General features: G+C 36.7%; 2 protein-coding genes across 3 annotated transcripts in view; one reads left to right on the top strand and one right to left on the bottom strand.

Annotated features, from left to right (window-relative positions):
* Positions 1-3,659, top strand: part of HPS3 (HPS3 biogenesis of lysosomal organelles complex 2 subunit 1) — a 19,510-nt gene extending 15,851 nt beyond the window's left edge. The window contains exons 16-17 of the mRNA XM_035566423.1: positions 270-360; positions 1,577-3,659. Of these exons, the coding sequence (XP_035422316.1) occupies positions 270-360; positions 1,577-1,704 (219 nt within the window). The 3' untranslated portion in view covers positions 1,705-3,659. The remainder of the gene's footprint in view (positions 1-269; positions 361-1,576) is intronic.
* Positions 2,813-22,608, bottom strand: CP (ceruloplasmin). Of its 2 annotated transcripts, XM_035566424.2 has the most exons (19): positions 22,454-22,608; positions 20,652-20,896; positions 18,933-19,145; positions 18,260-18,433; positions 17,424-17,678; positions 16,018-16,183; positions 14,915-15,054; positions 14,184-14,324; positions 13,847-14,058; positions 13,107-13,257; positions 11,866-12,078; positions 10,642-10,849; positions 9,171-9,310; positions 8,517-8,645; positions 7,799-7,905; positions 6,230-6,446; positions 5,484-5,623; positions 4,581-4,740; positions 2,813-4,005 (listed from the first exon to the last, which is right to left on the bottom strand). In XM_035566424.2, exons 1-19 carry the CDS (start codon positions 22,606-22,608, stop codon positions 3,935-3,937), a joined length of 3,237 nt encoding a protein of 1,078 aa, XP_035422317.1. In that variant the 3' UTR covers positions 2,813-3,934. The 2 variants fall into 2 exon arrangements, with proteins under 2 accessions (XP_035422317.1, XP_050568390.1); XM_050712433.1 differs by having other exon boundaries at positions 3,801-4,740.

Below are 22,608 nucleotides of genomic sequence, written 5' to 3'. Positions count from 1 at the left end.
AAAAAAGTCCTCTTACAAACACTTTATCTGTACAGACACTAGGGGGCACTGTTTAACTCTGTCAAGTATGAAAAGGTCACATTGAAAATTTGAAATACATCTGCAAAAACACTGCATTTCAAATCATTATATAAATTAATTACTGATTCCATTGTAACCTATCTGCATATACACCTGATCTTAGTTCAGTGTATTTTTAGCAGGTCTTTCATACTCTCAACTGCAGTCATTGTTAATTTACACTTTTGCTGTGGGTTTTTATGAATTAGGCTGTATGGTGGAACAAACTGCTTCCAGAACTTTGCAAGAGAACCCGACTTACTGAAAATGACTATCCTGTTCTTATTTCATCACTAAAAGGTAAATCAATTGATTATAACTTAACTACAGAAGCCTTTGTATAGCATCTGACATTCTAAATATTGTTCAGCCTTAGAGAATACTGATGTGATATTTTCAAAGAAAGGGGAATAAGTTTCTATGTTTAAAGCTAATAAAACTCAGCAGGCTTTCTCGTAATCAGAGCAGCATTCTGCAACATACAGTGTTACCTCATATAAAAAGGATGGCATTCATTTTATATTGAAAACAATTGCATTGTGGGAATCATTGCTTCTATATTGGTCAAGAATAGATACCATTTAAAGAACTCAGTTTCCCTAAAAGATAGGGATTGTTTGCTTTTTTTCTGGGCTAAGTGACTGTATGGTTCTAAGCGATGACAGCTAACAGGCTACTGTTGATAACCCAGTGGGCATTTAAGTGTATACTCATGATTAGGTTACAGACTGTAAAAACTACAATGTGTTACTGATAGTTGGTCACATTAAGCAGAAGGAAACATTTGGCAGAGTGGTGGTGGGGTTACAACTCTTTGGTTAGTGGAAATAAAGAAGTAAAGAAACCAACTCTAGTAGCTGATGTAGTCCTGTTGTTATATGTTTGTAGGAAGTCAATAATACTGCATAGCTAAGCAACGTGCATTTGTTTTTGACAGAATAAGACGACTGAATAAAATAAATGTTTTGTTTTAATACAATGTGCTCCCTGGGGCCAGAACAACAGCATCACTGAGTTGTGTGGTGCAGCACTGGTTGCCGTGCTGCATTATAAAGTTCTAGTTTGAAGTGCTAGCATGTTTGTTTGTGGTTTTTTTGTACTTGTTTTCATGTGATAACTGTGCTATAATAAGCACTTAAGAACATGTTTAACAGCCTCTTCTTAGAGGCTCATTGAAAAACATCCGTTTTAACATATAGTGCTGTATTAGAGTACTGGTAGAGTTCCAGGGCTGCTTTTTCATTTGCTACGAAACATGTGGAGTACTACATTAGACTTCCGTAAACATTACTGCCACATGTAGACCTGATTAATTAAGATAAAGGTTTGGTTTTAATCGAAGACATCGTTTTCCCGTAACTGTATTTGCTCTGTAATGGGTGTGTCTCTGATTTTTATTTCAGTTACAATATTTACATCACTTGATGACCTCAATTAGTAATGACCTTGTTAATGTTTTTTTGTTTCTTTGTTCTAACCAAAATACCCTAAACATTTTCTCCTCTGCTTTGGGCAGAAACTTTATCAGTTGTTGCAATGGAATTGGAACTAAGGGATTTCCTTAGTCTTCTACCAGAGGATGGAACTGCAGCATTTTTCCTGCCACATCTTCTTCACTGCAGCCGGAGGAAACTCCTGACCTAGACGCAATGAATGTCTACTATTCATTCAAATACCATGAATGTGCTGGAATAAAAAAAATAAATTTAAAAAGAGAAATACATAAAAACCACTATGAGTCCCCCTACACATACATCACCTTATTTCTGAGCTAAAACCTTATGACAATTATTGAATGACAACTTATTTGAGGCAGAGCATCTCCTTTGAAGCTAACACTATTGCACTTTGTCAGTGAACCAGAAGAACTGAGTAATTGTTTGCCAGGTTAAAAACATAGCTATTAAACTAGTAGGCGTAGGGGTCACTCATCCTGTAAATAAGGCTGAATTTATGGCCAAAGCAGCTGAAAAATACAGACTGTGCAGTACAATTGTACATACAATAGTCACTGAAAGTAAAACAGGGAGTTAGTTTTAACTGTATGCTAGCTACTTGGATCACTGACCTAGAGAGGAATTTACGCTTAGTCATGTATTTAATTGTGTAAGTAAAAGTAAGTACCTTACTCTTGTAAGTGGAATTGGATTTTGCAAAATAGACATTGCCTTGAATTCCATCTGGAAAATCCAGTCAGCTGCTCTGTCATCTTATATACATACCCCTGTAAGTGTTACAGTGAAACTGTTTTCATTTAGCAATTTACAGGAAAAGGCTGTAAATTAAAGATACAAAAATGTTCTTAGGGGGAACGGAAGATACATACTACTGCTTGCTTGCAGTTTTTGTATGCTTTCTTCTGTTGTACTTGAATAGTACTTGCACTGTACTGATATTTGAAGTATCACTAGGTCACAAATCTAGCTGAAATATGTTTCTTCCAGGTCTTCTGGTAAGTGTCTCGTATGTACTGGTATTTGTCTTCCTTTTGGGCAGATGGCATCCTTCTGCTCTTTCAGCTCGAATTTAGTCATAATAAACTATCACAATGTTTATGACTGTCTTATAAATAATGTTCTTTGAGAATCTACTACAAATAAAACAATGATTCTCTGATCCTGTAAACAGCTAAAGACCTAACTAGTTGACATAGTCTCTCAACTCCAATTTCACTAAACCTGTAACGTTACTTAAACTGGTAAAGGGCAATTAGAAGAGATCGTCTACATTCTAAATAAAAACATCCAAGACAAAACAAAACAGAGTAGTTTTAATTTCTTTATGTGGCAGGTCTGATACAGCCAAAATCAATGATCTAATTTACTAGTACGGAGTCGTCTGATTTCAACAGAATCTTCCTCTTTTTCAAAAAAAAGCCAAAGCAATTTAGACTTGGTACAGAGAAGAAATGTCCTTTACACTGGTAAGCTGTAAAGCCAGCTATTTTGCTTTGCCTGTCTGTATAATACATTCTTCCCTGTTATATATTACAAGTGAGAGATCAGATGAGCCAAAGGGAGAGCTATGCTCTAACTTGGGCAGTCAGGTTATTAAAACACAACTGGATGGTACAAAGATACCTGCTCTAGCTGCTTACATTTTTGACCAAGAATCAGTCAAGCAGTAGTACTGTTGCTTCTAGCTGTCAAGAAGTGCTTAATTTGTCTAGCTATGCACTACAACAATAGAAGCAAAATGTAGCTATTCAGGATTTGGGGCAAAGCTCTTACGTATACTAGTCACCATATTTTACCCTTCACTGTCTTAATTTTATCAGGCTTATGTCAGCATAACTTTGTCTCTTTTGTAATTATTTTCATAACATAAAACCACAAACAGTTATGAACTGGTGCAACTGTGATAAGTCAGACGTTGCATCTTTTAAATTCACTATCTTGAAATAAAATTATAAAATAATTCAAGAACCTATGGATAAAGTGAATAATTGGATAATTGAATTCCAAGTTTCCATGGAATAGCTACTGAGATGTCTGACTAGTAAAATGTGACATCAAAGCTAGGAAAAATACCTAAAATGAATTTTGCTGTTACACGGTTATTTACTAATTAAAAAATAATAAAACATAACTTGGAAAGTACCTTTCATTTGGCTCTTCATGTTTCTCAGCACTTAAATAACATGCATTAGGCATCACCTAGAACATGGTTAGCTTGCAAGATATTATTTTTATTTAAGGAAAAATATAAGCTATTGTATCCTTTCATCTATCTTGGTCTGTGGTCCTTCTGGTAACTGTGGGCCACCAACTGAAGTTTTCTAAAACACCAATAGATGAGATGAATTGTCCAGACTTCCCAAGCAGTTCTTCACTGAAGGCAGACCTCGGAGAATCATTGTGGTCAAAGGTTTTCTTCAGTCTTGCATGTCTGTCGTTCCTTTACACTTGAACTGATTGAATAATTTTGGCAACAAAGACTGTTTGTCTGTAAGGAGGAAAAATAGCTTTTGTTATACCTGTTCCATCAAAAGAAAAGCCTGTGCATATAGATAACAGAGTCGAGGATGAGAGCAATGGATTTCTGAACCTTTTACACATCCTGAGTTAGATTTAAAAACAGCTTTAAAATGCACTGATGTGTACATTTTAATGCACCGGACTATACTTAGCTGATAATGAAAAATCCAACATAGTGCTTCTAGACGTAGAAATCTTTTTATACATCTCTTTCTGTGTAGTCTGAGTCAGTTTTTTATTATCTGCACAAGTTCAACAAAATGTATTCTTCAAATTAGGTATATATAACTAGATGGTGTTTAACGACCTAATTTACATGTATTAGTATAGTCATGCATTATATAGTTGCATATATATACAGAGACATACGCATTTTGTAGTACTGCTCTCTTTCTGTCAATTAGCATAACTCATACCTTGTGCTCTGTCTTTTTAGTACGTGAAAGTTGCTTTTAAATAGTATTAACTTTGTAGATACAAGAACGTTCAGAATTCTTTTCGATTCAGATTCATAATTAATGTTACTGAGGTAGATGAACTGACCTTTTGGAAGCACTGTGTAGGTTGCTTCCATGCCTGCATAGATGTGATCAGTAACATGGCAGTGCAATAGCCATATTCCAGGGTTCTGTGGGATCATTTCCACGGTTTGAAATGTCCCCGGGAACAAATCAAAGACATCTGCCCGGTAAACTCCTGTTTGCTTCAAGATGAGAACCAGCAATTGTTAAACAGTGTGGCATAACCAGATGGCAGTAAAACAAACTACACTTTACTCATACTCCCACCAAACTTTTTAATCACACCTGAGTAAAAAGATATCTACTGTATGTCATTTCTATAGAAGTTTTTCTATACTTTGTGCTTAAAATATGAATAAAATAGAAACTAAGTGGAAATGAAGGAAAAAAAGTGCAGTTGTTCTCATACCACAGTCATGAAAATACTAAATTTCTTGTTTAATCTAGAGTGTAGATTTAGGTGAGATAAGAGAGAGAAATTCTTCACCATGAGAGTGGTGAGGCCCTGGCCCAGGCTGCCCAGAGCAGCTGGGGCTGCCCCATCACTGGTTGTGCCCAAGGCCAGGCTGGATGGGATTTGGGTAGCCTGGGCTGGGGGCAGGGGTCCCTGCCCCTAGCAGGGCGTGTGACTGGGTGGGCTTTAAGTTCCCTTCCAACCCAAACCAGTCTATGGTTCTGACATTCCCAGCTACTTTGTCAAAGCAACTTGTGAAGTTACCAGCCAAAAAACGCTACTGGCAGATGGATCTGTCTTTTGTGTCTTGATCAAATACAAGTTTGGGGCATAAAAAGACTTGAAGGTCAAATTACAAGTCTGCTGCTTAATATTGTAACATCTGACTTTTCAAAAACGGTGACGCTCCCTGGTATTTGCTCTACCTCTTATTCTTAACATGGCAAGAAATGAATGGAAAGAACCAGTTACCTTATAGTCAAAGCTGTGTCCATGGAAGTGTGCTGTGTGAATATCTATTTCATTGCCCATTCCCATCAAATACCAGCTTACTTTATCTCCAACGTGCATAGTAAGACCATGTAAATTTCCAAACACTTTTCCATTAATGGCTAAAAAGAAAGAAAGAGAACAATAAAAAAGATTTTGTTTCTTGTTATTCTCTAGGCTTTAAGAGAACATGAGAGTTGAAAGCTACTGCCAGGCAAAAGTGGCTGCTTTGAATGGCGTATAAATTTTTTTTTTAATGAATTAATGCATTGTTATCCAACCAAAAGAGACAGCATATTATGAACGGGTCTGTTCGTACCTTCCACACATAACTAGAAAGCAGAGGTAGTTAAAAGTAAAATGCTTTACTTTACACCAATACTTATGCTACAGTTCTTAAAGGTCTGCATTTCCTATGGCTCTCAAAAAGGGTAAGCATTATGAGGACATGCTTTCAGGACGGTTATTACCAACCTATTCTGATTATTTGCTGGCATTAAATTTCAAATTTACTTTTTACTCTTTTTGTCCATTTTTTTTCATAGATTAAAAACAGTCATTCAGTGGCAGCAACAATATTTTCAAATAGCGTGAGTGAAATTTTTCAGGCCTTCCACCCTGTAACTGGAAATTCATGGAGGTAAGAAAGTCAAATTTATATGCAGTACTTTCAAACACATAATTTTATGGTGTTTCCGGAGTTATGCCAACTAAATTGGGAAACATACCATGCATTTTGTTGCTTTCAAGAAATTCCTCATCCTCTTTGTCAACACGGTGCGGGTTGGTAGAATAGGTTTTAATGTTTTCATCCAGGTACCATGACTCATTTTCATCAAAAATCATAAACAGAAGAGCAAACTGAACTTTCTTCTTAGTATGGAATGATGGCAAATAATGTCTATGACACACAACAAGTGTGCCTATTAATCCACTGTAAGTGTCCTGAAATTAAAAATAAAAAAATCAAATAATTTTAAGACTAATAAAAGCAGAAACTTTTATTTATTTATTTATTTTTTAATGACAGACATGAATCCTCTTGCTATTTTTACAGCTGTTGGTATCTGACAATAAAGGTAGTCAGTGCCAGACAAATAAGGTTATTTAATCACTGTTACACATGGGTTAAGTACAATGGACTATGGAGAAAAACTTTTTAATTTCTTGCTAGAAATAAACATTTATTCCATTTTAATTTCTCTCTCTCTCTTTTTTTTTTTAATTCTTTTTAAGCTTTAGGATTTTGCAGCCGTTTTCCGTTAAAAACATTTCACACTGTTGATATTAAATAACTTGGCACTTTTCCGTTCATGTATATTGAGACACCATTGTGAGTTAACCCTGGCTTTCAGCTGAGCCCCATGCAGCTGCTCACTCATTCTAACCATGGGATGGGGGAGAGAACTGGAAAGATAAAAGTGTGTTGATATAAAGACAGTTTACTAGGTAAAGAAAAAACTGCATATGCACGCAAAGCAAAATGAGCAGTACATTCACTACTTCCCATTGGCAGGCCGATGGTCAGCACTGCCGGGACAGCAGGGCTCATTCGTAACAGTTACTGAGGAAGACAGGCATCCCTCTGAGCATCCCACCTCCCCCTCCACAGCTTTTCTTACAGAGCACAACCCCATCTGATACAGAATCTCCTTTTGGTCAGCTGAGGCCAGCTGTCCTGGTTGTGTCCCTCCCAGCCTTTTGTGCAACCCCAGCCTCCTGGCTGGCAAGGCAGTGTGAGAAACAAACACCTCTGTAGGCAGTTCTCAGCAAAAGCTAAAACATCAGCGTGTTACCAACACTATTTTCCATCATTAATCCAGAACAAAGCACCACAGAAGCTACTGTGAAGAAAGCTGACTGTATCCCAATCAAAACCAGGACAGACATGCAGGAAAGAATACTTTCTATTAAAAATGATTGGTCATATTAAGTTAATGGACGCTTGTGTGAAAAAGGCAGATTTATGTTCCACAGTTCTGTGTTAGTTTTTCCATACATGACTGCTGAGATATTGAGGGAGCTATCAAGTGATATCTTTAAAAATAAAATATTCATGAGGTGATCTGTATGAGTAGCAGGAAAGAAACAGAGAGCAAGAACATCAGGGACTGTGACTTTCAAATTCTGCCCTGACTTTCCTGCATTATTCAAGAGGCCTTTAAATTCAAAGGTATCATAATAAGGAAACGACTTCACAGAGAAAGCAAAAGTGGCAGACTTGTCTCCCTTTTACTGTAAGTATATGAATGCTGAAGTCATGAAGAAAATATTTTAGACTGATACTAGTAATATACCTTAATGATGTCCACCGTTGAATGGTATGCCCATGCAATACATTGTGGATCACCTCTCTCAGAACCAGATCTCGCTGGTATTTTCCAGACATACATTTTTGTTTCACCTGAATTAAATAAATAAATATTGATGAATTTTAGATTTTTTCTGTGTGTTGATCTGTAAAAAGTCCTGAAACAGGTATTATCAGGTATTATCTCCATTTACAGTTTATATTGGTCTTGATCTTCCTCTTCCCAGTTACTGCACTGCCTAGCTTCTTATTGTTATTTCTCTTCTGCAGATCACTGACATTTCTTGCCAATATTCTTTTGTGCGGCTGCACTGTCCAGTTTACCATACTGAATAATAAAAAAAAAAATGTATCTTTTGTAAATATCACAATAACTTTTAAAATAACAGCTAGCATAAGCCATGCTCTCCCTCTGTAGACAAACCTGTTTGATGTCTTAAAAGGTACAACAAAGTTGTGTCAAAAGATTACTGATTTGTCAAGGAATAGGATATATAGCTATAGTTATGAGGGGCATTTTGATTGCAGACGTATCAGCTTCAAAATGTAAGAATCTGAGGTAAAAACAAAACAAAAAACAAAAAAACAAAACCAAGAAAACAAGAACTCCGAGGTATTTCCTGCTGTCCTGAAAGAAAAGCTTGCTAAACCTTATTAGAAGGCTTGATGTTACCTGTTAGAAATAAACAAGGGTGCTTTGATACCTGGGTTGGTTACAGCAACAACAGAACTGTCTGTTTTCACTCCATGGGCATGTATAGAATAAGGTCTTGATGCCAGGTTCTTAAAAACTATTGTAATTCTATCTCCAATATTGGACATAAGCAGTGGCCCTGTTGTATTGAAAAGAAAGGTTAAGCTGGTTTTACAAATGATCAGACCAGAGAGAGAGAGAGAGAGACAGTTTAGGGTGTTGAAATACACAACAACCTTTAGATATAATCATAATTCAGCTAAAAACTAGACATGGATACTGTGCATTCATTATGATATGATAATTTGAGTAGTTGAAGTTAGGCATCTAAATAGAGGCCTACATCTTAGAAACTCTGAGCACTTTCACAAATACTACGTATTTGAAGTCAGCTTGGATGTTGGTGCCCAAAATGTCAACTTTGAAAACAATGGTCTGTGATCAGGCAGCAAACCAGATTTATTTATTTATTTATTAATTCTCTTGTAAAGCAAGCAATGTTATCTTGCAAGAAAAGCACTGTACTATGTAAGTAGCAATTCTATGTAGCTTTAGGCACTTTGTGTGGCTAGGACCATACTCAGTATTGTTCAAGTTGTGTCTGCTTGTTTTGTTCCACTGCATTTTTTCCCAATTCTGAAACTGAACTTCATGATGACTATACCTTGAATTTCCAGGTGCTGCTCTTCCTCTGCTCTGTTTTTGGGAGTACTGAATGTCTGATCAGTGTACTCGCGATATACTACCTTTTTGTACTTTGAGCCAATGAACTTGTCTTCTTTATTTAAAAATGTATTGCCAGGGCTGCAAAACAAACCAAACCAAAATAATAATAATTAACAAAACAAAACAAAACACAGAAAATAGACACGAGAATATATCTGACATTTCTTCATGTATTTTATACCTTCTTTTGCAGGTTGTTTAATTAACCATCAAACAAAAATCTAGCTCAGTGGAACAGTACTCTCACAGGATCTCACAGGCCACTGGTGTCTTCAACATGAAAACACTCTGTTAGGCTGGGAGGTCACTTAACCCACAAGAGAATAAACACACTATAGATAGACTGACTCTACAGTGTTTGAGAGAATGCTGAGCGCTTGGCCTAGGAGATACCTTAAATGACAAGGTCATCCAACAACTTGCATACTGAATAATAAAGTCCTCAGCAACTTTTATTGATCTGAAATGAGGCCTAAAACTTGTAAAGCTTACGTGCCTTGCTGAATTGAAACATGAGGGATTGATTCTCTGCTGAGATCATGGGGTTGGAGAAAGAACAAAAAAAAAAAAAAAAGAAAAAAGAAAAGCCAAGTAACAGCATAGTCCATACTAATGCTTAGGACTATGAAAGAGTTCTCTATGGCATGCAGGACAAGGCATGCAGGACAAGGAAATCTGCTATCAGGCTGGACATATATATATATACACACACATAGACACACACAACTAAGTCAATAAACAAATATAGACAGAATCTACTTCATGCTCAATTGAAGCTATATAGGCAGAAGGGTCACACACAAATTCATCAGGTAATTATTTATCCTCTTCTGCTAATTGGCATGAATTATTACATCCTATCGTTTCACTCTCAGCAAGATTCAAATACTGGGAGTAAAACAACAAGGTGACAAGCTTCACCGTAAGTAGATTCTGTCATGGACTTAACATCTCATCTTGTGTAAACTAAAGAAATGAGGTGAGTGAAAAGAAACCTTATTCAGAGTTCAGATAAACATGAGACAAAGAACCATTACATCATATAATTAATCACCAGGACAAAGCTGTCATCTTATTTACAACTTATTGAATAATTTAAGCATTCCACAGCAAGGACTGTATAAACATCAGTAAATAATAAACACACATGCAATATCCAGGATCCAATAAATCCTGCAGCTGCCACACATAATATTTGTGCTGGACCATTTCATGAATATTATGAAGTTTGTCTCTCAGTTATATGACAACATTACTGGAAGGACTACAAATTCAAGTGAGCCCTAAAAATGTATATGCGAAGAAAATGTGTATAGAAATGCTTGGATTGCAAGGAGGAAATTGTTCAGAGGATAAGTTGCTTGTTTGCTTTTTTCCATCTTTTTCCCCTTGTGTACATTCCAATGTACCTTTCCTCATGATACTGGTGCCGCTCAAATTCCCATGTCCTGTTAGGAGAATAGTCCCATTCAACTTCCACTGCAGCAATATAGTAAGTCTTTTCATGCAAATATAGGGATGGATCCACATTCCACCAGTGGCATTGTTTCACTTCATATTTCTGTTTCATGCCCCCTGTGTAGTGATCTGTTGTCAGGCATGACACTTCAAAAACTCCTAGAGATTGTACCAGAAACAAAGACTTGAAGACAAAAATCTGTTATTGTAGCTCTTGAAACTGCATTATCTGTTTTGGTTTAGAATTTACAGACCGAAACACAGGCTACCGATCACGGAACATTGAGATTCTTTACCTAACATGATTACTTGTAGTAATATAATTCAACACAGACATAGAAGCTAGGAAAATCAAGGCTTTAGCATTAGAAGCTTACATACAGTTTACGCACTATGCTGTAGTCCAAGGATCAAAATACCTCCTACTTAGAGTTTCTATTTAAGCATAAAATGCTCATAAGAAAGTAGTTTCTAAAGAAGAAACAGGATCTTTTAAGCACTAAGACATTAAAATTCTTGTATAGTAGATCAATCCTGCTCATACAAAAAGAAAAAGAGAAATATGTACACTTTTACTCCTTTCAATCATTTTGTTCAAAATTTAAAATATCATTAAATAGTTCCATACACTTCACAGTACCATGGGGGCAAACAAACGTTTTTTGTTTTTTTTTTTTGTTAGTCATATAGTTTTATGTACATACACCAGACTGTCACCAACATGTGAAAGCAAAAATGGATGAAATAAAAGCCTGCTTTAAATTGTTTCCTGTCCACCATTCTGCAACCTTCGGCACGTATGGAGGACCTGCAGACACCTTCCTGCAGGTAGGCATGGCACACCGGAGCTGGAAGAGTGACTGCTCCCAAAATCTGGCAAGGTTCAATGGGAAAACATGATCCTGCCCATTTGGCAGCAGAGCTATACAAGCACATCAAAGTGCTTAGGGTAAAGAGCAGGTGCCCTAAAAGGGCTCTTCTGGGCCTCATTGGGAATGTTTGCCTGTTGCAAATGAGCTGTGAATTGTGGCAAGAGAACCTCTGCCAGGCAATGGCCTCCAGCAACTTTTAGGCCAATCGGAGGAAGTGCTGCAATGAACTTCTGTAGCAACATAATACTTCTGTGTCTGGGATACAGACTAAAAACAAACAAATAAAAACAACTAGACATTTACCTTTGGAATCAGGCTTCATAATAGCTGTGAGAAACGTATGTGGAAACAGATTTGCTGTATCCCTTCTTGTTCCTTTTGTTAGGAATGTGTTTTCTGAAAAGTATATCCCATGAACATCGACTTCTGACCCCAAGCCCATCAAATGCCAGGAAACCACATTTCCTTTGCACATCTCAAGACCAGGCTGATTACCATACATATAGCCATTAATAGCTGTAGAAGATTTGAGGAAGCAAAATCCACTTTCATTAACACAACTTAATTCTGCAATACAAATTAAATAACACTTAAATATAATACTTAAAAATAAATAACACCTACCATGTAATGTGATGCCTTAGACTCACAAAAATATCAATAGTAAAATACTTTATCACAACAACAAAACTAGAGAATCAAATCAAGCAAAACAACTTTTAAAAACATTTTCAAACTGTTCTCACTTTCATTGTCTAAAGCACAGCGAGCTGCCTTGCCCACCTGCAACTTCCACTGCTTTATAGCCCATAAATGTGCTACAGCCATACAGCCACACAGTGGAGATAATCCAAATTGTTGTTTAATTCTTACTAGTCTCACCTATGCAAATCTTTCAAAGCCTGGGCCTCACAGGTACCACTGAATTCTCAGTACCAAGGCTCTGTAAATAGTAGAAATGCCAGAGGGAAATTTTAGAAAGTTCACGGGCAAATGTGTTTAAAGGTTAGAAAGTATTTGCAGGACTAGGGACTGAAGATAAAAATGTTCTTTCATGTGAAACTTCAAATTATTTGCTGCAGTATCAAAATACTTTCACTGTGAAGCTTGGCTCTTCCCTATTAAAGCAGTAAAGATTTTCATTGCAAGGTATCTGCAGTGCTGGTAAGGGAATCCAGAATCAGCCACAGACACAAAATCGCCCTTTCAGCCACGTCATCTGTAGGGCAGCGATCAGTTTTCCTCTTGTTAGGGGGCTGCATTTGTAGGGATTGCACATGGGCTGCTAAAAGTGGTACATAACAGTGCTAAATATATGACTGCTATGCAAGACACTGGACAGCTGGCATTATGTTTTGAATTGATGACCACACTGAGCTGAAATTGAATTGCATTCAAATACAGGCTTGTTCCAATGGAAAGGAATGAAGCGTCTCTGCTGATACACAGTCTCCCAATCTCCACTATGAAATCACAAAACTAAAAACACAAAACTGTAGAAAAGAAGCATTTGACTAGCTAATTGTAATAAATAATTTTCTTACAGTGCATTTTGTTAGACTCCTGGAAGTGCTCATCATCTTTGTCAATTTTACTAGGATTTAACGTAAACATCAAAATATTGTCATCCAAGTACCAGCTTAGATTCTCATCAAATACTGTGGCAAGTAGAAAAAACTCCCTGTTCACATTTTTCTGTTGAGAAGAAACAGCACAAAGGAAAATAGAAATGAGTGAACAGACCATGTCAGGAAAAAAAATCAACGTGTATAACAATTTGAGAATAATTCAAAAACTGGAGTAGATGCATATATTGGTTCTTCATTCAGACAACCTCAAAGCTATCTAATTGCTTTATCTGGTGGGTAGGTATCTTCTGCTAATGCTCTTTCTACCAGCAGGAACAACCTCAAGAATTTAATTCATATTTTGGCCTTGAAAGCCTCTAAACTTTTCCAGTCATTCTTCTCCTAGTTAAGACTTGAAAGCTGGTGATTATTCACTGTGATGATTGTTTCACAGTACAGTGTCTGCTTATCTGGGAACAAACTAATTTTCCTTTTTTTTTTTTTTTTTTTTTTTTTTTTTTTTTTTTTTTTTTTTAGAACAAAACCCATTTCTTTTCATTTTATGTATTCCCCTCAGCAAATGAGTGAGATAGTGATGTGGAGGGAGGTGGTCGTTAGTCATTAATGTGGCAGGCCCCGTGGGCCCAGTTCAGGAAGAGAAAGCAGATTCAGTTATGATGATGCAAATGATTTAATTTTTTTCCTCTTTGACTGACCTGTTTCCCAGAAGGAAGTAGAGCTCCTTTCCTGCACACCAAAAGCGGACCCACAAGGCCAGAATTGGTGTCTCTGACTGCATCCACAGCTGAGTAATAGAGCCAGGTTAAACAGTCAGGATCTTGGTCTGTGGGACCCACATCTTCTGGTATGTTCCACTCATATGTATATGTAGTACCAGGACTAACATGGGAGGCTGGAGATTCACTATCTGTTATAGAAATCAGTATTAGGATTTAAGCCCAATAAAACTTGTTTATTTTGCCACCTTTAATGTATTAACATATATGCCAACTTGTTCTCTGGTGCTTGCAATGTCCCTGTCCACAGGCGCACCTCTGGAGGCAGCATGGTACAATGCCCCCTCGTTGTTCTTGCGGTAACTCACACCATGGGGCTGGATGCTAAATGGGCGGCTGGCATTATTTCGGAAAGTCACCCTGATGCTTTCACCCACTTCTGCCTTGATAACGGGTCCTAGAAAAGAGCACATGGTCTAATTACAAGGTTTTTGTATCAAGTGATGTAATGATTACCACAAGCTCATAGGAATGGCTGTCTGCTTTTCCTGTCACAAGGAACTGGCCCTGGGCTTATGTGACCACAAACCAGGTTCCTGACATATGGCCCAAATCTCATGGCACCCCAGCTGCAACTGGAATGCTCACCTCCCAGTTTCTCATGAAGGCCCGATGCAACACACGACAGTTCCTCCCTTTCTAAAGGGATCTACAGACATTAGTACCAACCTCAAACTCATCCCAAAGCCCTGTCAGAATCAGGCAGGTTATAAACAGGGCTAGATCTCCATAACCTTGTCTTGAAATGCATACCTGACCTTTGGTGGCCATGGCATATTCCCACAGACATGGGGCCACCTCAGCATTGTCCTCAAGAGCTTTTCTTACACCCTGAGATGTCTGTTGGAGGAAGCCACAGGTACCAGTGTCCACAGGAGGAAGGGAATGCCAAGGAGGGAGAAGGTGGAGGGGCACTGTTGGCCAGCCATTGGAAGTGATACTTTACTCTGATAAACTCTTGATATGAAATAATTCTAAATGTCTTACCTAAGAGTCCAAGGTGTACTTCCTCTGGGATCCTTTTTTTCTGTTCTGTGAAAGTACCATCTGTGTATTCCTTGTAAATGGCTTTTTTGTAAGAGCCACCAATTCTTGTCTCACTTTGTTCAAAAAAAATCTGAGATTCACTGTGTGAAAGAAATTGTAATAGATGCAAACAGTTAAGTCATAATGCTCAGCTTTATAAAGGCAGTCAGGACCTCAATCCTATTCTCTAACATATCACATACTGAGATTATCTTCTGCGTCTCCAGTCAGTGATCTCACCATGCACTTATACACAGTTCCATATAAGGATGTGCAGGAATCCATTATTCTTCACCAATTTTTCTTTAAGGGAAAGACATTCTGCTACGTTGCCCTTATAAAGCCACCATGAGAGTCATCAACAAAGATTTTTAACTGACAATTTGTAACCTTAGGTCTGCTCTTCCAAAAGTTCTTTTTATTAACGGTTATACATAATTCAACAACAGTAGATACAAACACGCAGAATACGTAACATCTAAGCAGAAATTATGGAGATTTAGTGTACATTTTTACTCTTCACCAAAAAAAAAAAAAAGGACCTTTCAATGTTTTACAAGCAGGTCAGGTGTGGAGCAGATAAGTATTATTTAACTCATTTCAGTGAATAAAAATCAGAGGAATCAATATATTCAGTGGCTCCATCCAGATATTAAACATACAGACAGAGAGCAAATGGCAAAGCCACCTTGTACAAATGATTTGCTGGTTGAGAAGAAGTTATCATGGTTTTTCATCAGGTAAGGTGCTGACCATGAACTCCAGCTCTCTAACTCAGAGTAATCAACCAACTTGAAATGTCAAAGGTGATCGTCTACATATGGCATTACAATTAATCTTTATCCCAGTGAAATTACTAACATTACAGCAAAATTTATATTAAGATTGCAAGGGAAAGAATGGTCTTGATTTGTTTGGATATTTATCTCGGCATTAATAATTAAGCAGAGCAGAGGACAATGAGAAATTCTGGTTAAAAGTAAGGTAAGCCTTATGCTAGAATTTATTTAGCATGCTCTATCAATTCTGCTTGAAAGTTAAACTTCTTCATTATAGACATTTACCTGTCAGTAATCAATTCTTGTCCTGTAAAATGATTCATTGCAGATGGGCCATAATTCCAGATAATCTCTTCAGCAGCAATGAAGTACTGTCTTATCTTTGCACTCTCATTCTGATCTGTTGTGGATTTCCTACAATCTTTTACTGTAAAAAGGGCCTGCATACCACCTGGAAAAAAGAATAAGGAGGTAGAGAAAACTAAGGAGAAGAAACTACACTTTATTTTTCTTCCCATGCTTCTAATAGTTCCTACTTTTCCCTGGAGGATTCCCATACCATTGATGGATACACAAATCACAAATAAAGAAAAGATGAATGATATAAAAGCATGTAGACCAGCTGAGCAAGGGTATAGAGATATGACCATAGTGTTTATGGTAGGCAGACAGGTGTGGTAAAGGGAATTCTGCTTGTAAAGATACAACTAACGTGGTAGTTACAGAAAAGATGAGGTTGGAGTGAAAACAGCGTACTGTTAGATGGCAGTGCAGCCATGGCTAGGTACTACAAGATGAACCACGTTTCCTCTAACTCTAATCAATGGTTTATTTGGGAAACTCCTGGGTCTCTGCACTCTCAGAGAAAGATCCATTAACAAATGTCCTTTACAAATAATAATAAAAAAATAATTTAAGGTACAAATGATACAAAAAAAAAAAAAAAGAGGCTTTTTACAGCTATATATTGAGCTATCTTTTGGGATTGAGATTTAAGTATTGCCCATGAAGTTTCAACCACTTCAGGATACTGCTTCGTGTGATAGTTAGCTCCAAACTTATATCCCCTGTAGTTGAAACTGTAGGTTAAACATACTCCTCTCTATATCAGAATTTTCAGATGTTGGAGCATGATTTTGAGTTCTGTGTTTATTTCCACTTTTGTGGCAAAGACTTCTGTTACTCATTTAGAGGGATATAGATTATATATAGAGATCATATGAAAGTGTGGAATTAGCTTCTAAGTATTTCATAATGTTAATAAACACTGGAAATACAAGAAGATACAAGGAATACAAATGCAGATCATGATAATTAGCCAATGTACTTTCCAGAACATGTCTTTGTCAGCAGGTAAATTAACCTGTCTGAACTATGCCCTTGCCCAAATATGGGATTAGCGACAACTTTTTTTGCTGGCAAACAGAAAATTGTGATCAGTTACTTTCAGTAAGAGGCAAACATCACGATATTGTTTGTCTAAAGCTGAAGTTTGCAAAAGTATCTAATACACTTTTAGGCATTTCAAGTGTTATGAGAGAGAGCTTTGTTACCTAGAGAATATCATTTGGCATATAACCATGTCAGGAGTCATGCTAAAAAGACTCATTCAATTGGTAGCTCAAGCTGAAAAAAAAAAAAAAAAAAGAAAGAAAGGGAAAAAAAAAAGAACCCTGTAACTTATTCTGTACCTTCGATATGGTCATTCACTTGGCAACTCAGCAGCCATTCCCCAGGACTCCTTGGTATCATGACAGCATCAATAAACGTGGCTGGGAAGAGGTTGATGGTGTCAGCTCGATGATGCCTGTCTATTAAGGTCTGCCCATGAAAGTAGGCTGAATGTATATCGGCTTCATTACCCATGCCAAAAAGATGCCATTTTACCTTATCTTCCACACACATTGTAAGATCTGGGAGGTATCCATACACATACCCATTGATGGCTTGAAAACAAATGAACAAACAAACAAAAAAAGTTATTTATTCACAGAGCTAAGAATCTTTAGTTCAAAAATGGGTGTCATACAATCATTACTCTGCTCTTCACGATAGAAGGAGGCTCAAAACAAAACATCGAACCTTTGAAAGTTACACGCATCAGACACACTTTATCTTCACATCTACCTGCAGTTCTAGCTGTGATTCTGGAATGTCAGAGCCAATGATATTTTCTTTGTTGAAACTAACAGTAAAAACTGTTTTTCTAAACTGCAACGTCATATAGCATAGAGTTTTGGACTTAGAAAAAAAATCATATAACTGTTTAGAATGCCTGGGAAATTATACTGGCAAAAAAGTACTGGCAAAATTTTTAGTATCTATGAATTTTGTATCACAGTTCCAAAGGCTTGATAGTAAAATACCTGACATCACTTTTTTTTTTTTTTTTTAATTTGAAAGAAGCTTAATTCTCCAAGAAAGAATTGTTCTGCTAAAAAAAAAAAAAAACTTTAAGAGAGACAACCCATAAAAAACAATACTTCTTCATATCAGTGACAAGAGACATTAATATAAATTATCTCACAGTGCATTTTATTGCTTTCCTGGAAGTCCTCATCATCTTTGTGAACTTTGGAAGGCTCAGAACAGTATGTCTTGATGTTATCCTCTAGATACCAACTGAGATTTTCATCCATCACAGAGAACATAAGGATAAACTCAGCATCAATGTGTTTATCGCTGCCCTCATTCATTGTACCTGAAAAAGAAAGCAGTATATTCTTTGGCAACTGACATTATCTTTTCAGTTTTAAGTGTAGTATCAGTAAGGCTGGTTACTGTTTACTTGATATTTTGTCACTTATCTTGAGTGTACACATAAACTTACAGACACGTTAAGAAAATAAAAAATGGTTTTGGTAGATGCCATAAAAGAACTTTACTAAGAATAAATATTGTATATGATAAGATTACAAAACATTTATTCTTCCAATCGGTATGATCCTTTTGCGTTAGTATTGTGAACACATTTCACTCATGTACATTTGTGGACAAAATATTCTGCAAATTATATTTACCATCACACACAAAATCAAATCATATCCTGTATTATTAAAAGACAGTTAATGGTGAGGACAAAACACTGCTCTTTCAAAATTAACTTTAATCTTCTCCTCTTCCAGTAAATTATTTCATTTATATTTATCAATAGCTATTATCAATCACCTTGCATATGTATTTATTTATTTGTGTCTTACCTTTCCTACAAATTATTAAAGGCCCAACAAGTCCCGAGGCAACATCTCTTGGAGCATCTATGTGAGAGTGGTAAACCCTGGTTATGCAGTCTGTATCTCCCTCAGCTGGACCTTGATCTTCGGTTACATCCCATATGTAAGTGTACTGGCTTCCAGGCTTCACAGCATCATCTCTTTTTTCAAAATCTTTGGTGTTGTCAGGATAAAAAGCACCTGAGGAATACCACACAGCCAACATTAATAGAATACATTTCATGCTGTGATATAAGAACAGCACCTTTCATGCTTTAAAGTTAAATGCATGTTGTAATAACATGGATTGAACGTCTGAATACAGGTAAAATAAATCCTTAAAATCCAATGAGTAGAGCTTTTCCTTCTGTTTAAGGGTTCCCTTATTTGCCTTTGAATTCCATGGGTGTGCTTTGACTAATAGAACTTTAAATTAGTCCTTAATTTATTAGTAGGGCACCATGTACTTCTGCTAAAAGGACAACAGTTCAAATATTTGTAAAAACACTTGTTAAATATTAATCTTGGAATCTGTTCTAAAACATTGCACATGGACCTAAGGAATTCAGGTGTTGCTAAAATAACAGCAACAGAAACAAAATTTTTGAACATTGTTCCAAAAATTGCATATACTACTACATAACATGCTGTTCTGCTAAAAAAATGCGTCCGTATCAAGTCACATATTAGATCTAATGAAAAACTTCAAAAAATATTAGAAGTTAGGCTGATATTTCGTATTTTTTTCCTACTGGAAAATTTTCAAAAACGACTTTTGGCATGACATCATATTCTCAATAATTCACACCCTGTTTTTAAGGCCTATTAACAAGCTTCCAGTGGCTACATTCTGGTGCATTCTTGTTTGCAGTTATTACTATTGAAATAAATAAAACTCTCAGTGGGGTGCAGAGTTAGTCATCAGGCTGCAGCCTAGCTGCAAGATGTAATCACACTGCATCTAGTAGTTTTGAAAGAGGAAACTAGAATCATCATAGTATTTCCTCAGGATGGACAAGTTGCTGTCTCTGACAGATGACATTTGTTCTCACGGTTTGCTGTATGTATAGAAGATGCTGCAGAAACACTGTTAGAATTGAACAGAAGAGAATGCTGTGACTTTTCTGCCTACAGATCTCCAAGGAATCTACTGATTTCAGTGAAACTAGAGCAACGTTCCACAGCCTGAAAGTTCCCCACTACTGCCAACAACAAATCACCACTAATCCCAATAGCATTCCTACAATACATCTTAAAGCACATTAGTCTTCTATATCATGAATTGTACAGCTGTATACCACTGTACAGCTGTAGCTGTTTCTCTATTTTAAGGAATTCAGGTGTATCTTGTATACGATTTATACGAAAAGCATTAAGAATTTTGAACCATAAATTATCACTTGTAACAGCATTTTCTTCATAACATCATTAGTTTTTCCTTCAGACATCCTTAATACCTGTGGCCCTATATTACCCTTAGTTCAGGTGAAATGTTGATTTAAAATTGCCTTCTTTATGAATTCCACTTTTGGCTTTGTATTTTACTCTTGAAAAAATACCAAAATTCTTAATCAGCTCCTATTTTAAATTGAGTGTGTTTTGTTTCAAAACATTAATTAAGCGCTTTTGTCTTTGATGATAGACTATCACACTCAGAGGAATGGTTAACTTTTGATAAATTCTGACACAAAATGGACTCAAGCTTACCTTCATTTTCCTTTGTGTACCTTACACCATGTGGATGCAGTGTGTAGCTTCTGGAAGCAAAGTTTTTCAAGTGAATGATAATAGAGTCTCCAACTTCTCCCTTAATGACAGGGCCTAACAAACCCAGCCAGGAAGGTTTCTCAACTATTACATCATATAAATTGTTTGTGTACTGAGTGTAGACAGCCTTCTTATAAATGCTTCCTATCCTATGCGGTCCTTTTTTGAGAAAGACTTCAGCCTGCCTGTAAAGAAAATACACAAACACATCTGTAGTGTCAGATATTAATTTTATATTTAAATGGTGTTAATTAATAGGGTGTCAAACACGACAAGGCCTCTATAGCACTGTGCACAACTACATCTGTCTCTAGGAGCAAATACGTTTCTTATCCTAAACTCAATGTGATTTCATGTTCCCAGCAGTCATATTGTGAAACAAGTTAATAGTGCCCCAAAATGCAAAGTGTTCCCCACAAGGGAACACTTGCCCCTCTTGAGCCCATGGGGATGCATTATTTGTACATACGCAAACACAGATCTGAAGTGTAATTTAAAGAAATAAAATCAGTGCAGAGCTCTGTGAAACTTGGAGAGCATAAACTTACTTGCAAAGGGTAAGTTACTGAAGTCTGAGTGCACCAAGATTTCCAGCCACAATTTAAATCAAAGGAATATATTATGGCCCTTCTTGGACAATTTAAACAATTACCATTTAATTATAGTGTTCCTTCCAGAAGCTACACTGTACTTGTCCCTTTTGCCTTTCCCTGCCTCTATAAATAACATCTTCCATGCAAGCACAGCCTCATAGTTGAAAGGTTCAGAAGAACCAGACTCAGAGAATCTGAACATTAGGGTAAAAGGGGCCAGTTCCACTGTAGGCATACAACCACAGAAAAACTTAATGTGTTTGGTACATTGCAGGTTGTCACAGAGCACAGAAAAGCAGTGAACAGTGGAAGCTTACCATATGAAAACACTGCTCTGCACTTTTTAGACAAGATGCCTTGATTCCATCATTTATCAGAATTACTAATCTATTGAATCACTGGCATTGTATCACACATCTCTCCATCCGAGTAAAAAAAAAAAAGCAGCGTTGACTGCCTTGCCTCATACATGATGAAGTGGCAAATTATGGCTAAGATGTTGTTGGCTCTCACTAGAGAAAACAAACCACAGGAAATCTAATCCCTCACCTACACACTAAATAAGAACTGTATTTTTGAGATATTTTTTTTTCATTTCAGATCTATTTCTTCAACGTTTTTATTTCAGTACAGTCCTACTTCATTTTAAAGGCACTGAAAAAATTAGAAAAAGAAACTTTTTTCTATCTCAAAATTTTCTTTGTTGCCTTTTATATCTGAGTTTTCTTTATTGATTATCCATGTCTTCCATGTGTTTCCCTCCTCTTCACCATACTTACCCTCTGTTTCTCTTTCTCACTACCTTCTTTGCTTCACAAGAAACACCCTATCTATGCTGCTGCACCTCCAACAAGTGAAAATGATCATTGCCAACAATGGACAACTAAAAAGGAAACTTGTGCCCAATAGGAAAGTTTTAAATGTGCCAAACTTCTGAGTTTAAAAGCATAAAAGAAAAAAGCCTTACCATCAACACTGATACTTTGCTAATTCAAAGTAAACATCATTAGACATTTATAGCCATTTCCTTGTCTCTACTTACTTAGTAAACATTTAATTTCAATGGATTCACAAAATAACTTTGTCCTAGTATCCAAAGCAGGCAGTGCTGTAAAATAAAACTTGATCAACATAAACCGTGTTACTTACTCTTCTTCTGCAAAAAGCTGTCCAGAGATGATATTTGTATTGCCGGGTGCATAGTCCCATGTTGTCTCTATAATCCCAATGTAGTATTCCCTGGTCACTGCCCCAGTTTGGCAACAGCAAGAAAACAGCATGAAATTTAGGAAGAATAGCTTCAT

Source organism: Cygnus atratus, chromosome 9 (assembly GCF_013377495.2).
Source record: "Cygnus atratus isolate AKBS03 ecotype Queensland, Australia chromosome 9, CAtr_DNAZoo_HiC_assembly, whole genome shotgun sequence".
Taxonomy (NCBI): Eukaryota; Metazoa; Chordata; class Aves; order Anseriformes; family Anatidae; genus Cygnus; species Cygnus atratus.
Note: the sequence above shows the minus strand (reverse complement) of the source record. Positions and strands in the feature narration are given on the sequence as shown.

Coding starts and splice junctions, on each gene's coding strand:
- CP (XM_050712433.1), bottom strand. CDS start 22,608: ATGAAGCTATTCTTCCTAAATTTCATGCTGTTTTCTTGCTGTTGCCAA. Junction 19,146..20,651: donor GTACACAAAGGAAAATGAAG/GTAAGCTTGAGT, acceptor GGTATTCCTCAG/GTGCTTTTTATCCTGACAAC. Junction 7,906..8,516: donor TGTTGCTGTAACCAACCCAG/GTATCAAAGCAC, acceptor TATTTAATTCAG/GTGAAACAAAAATGTATGTC.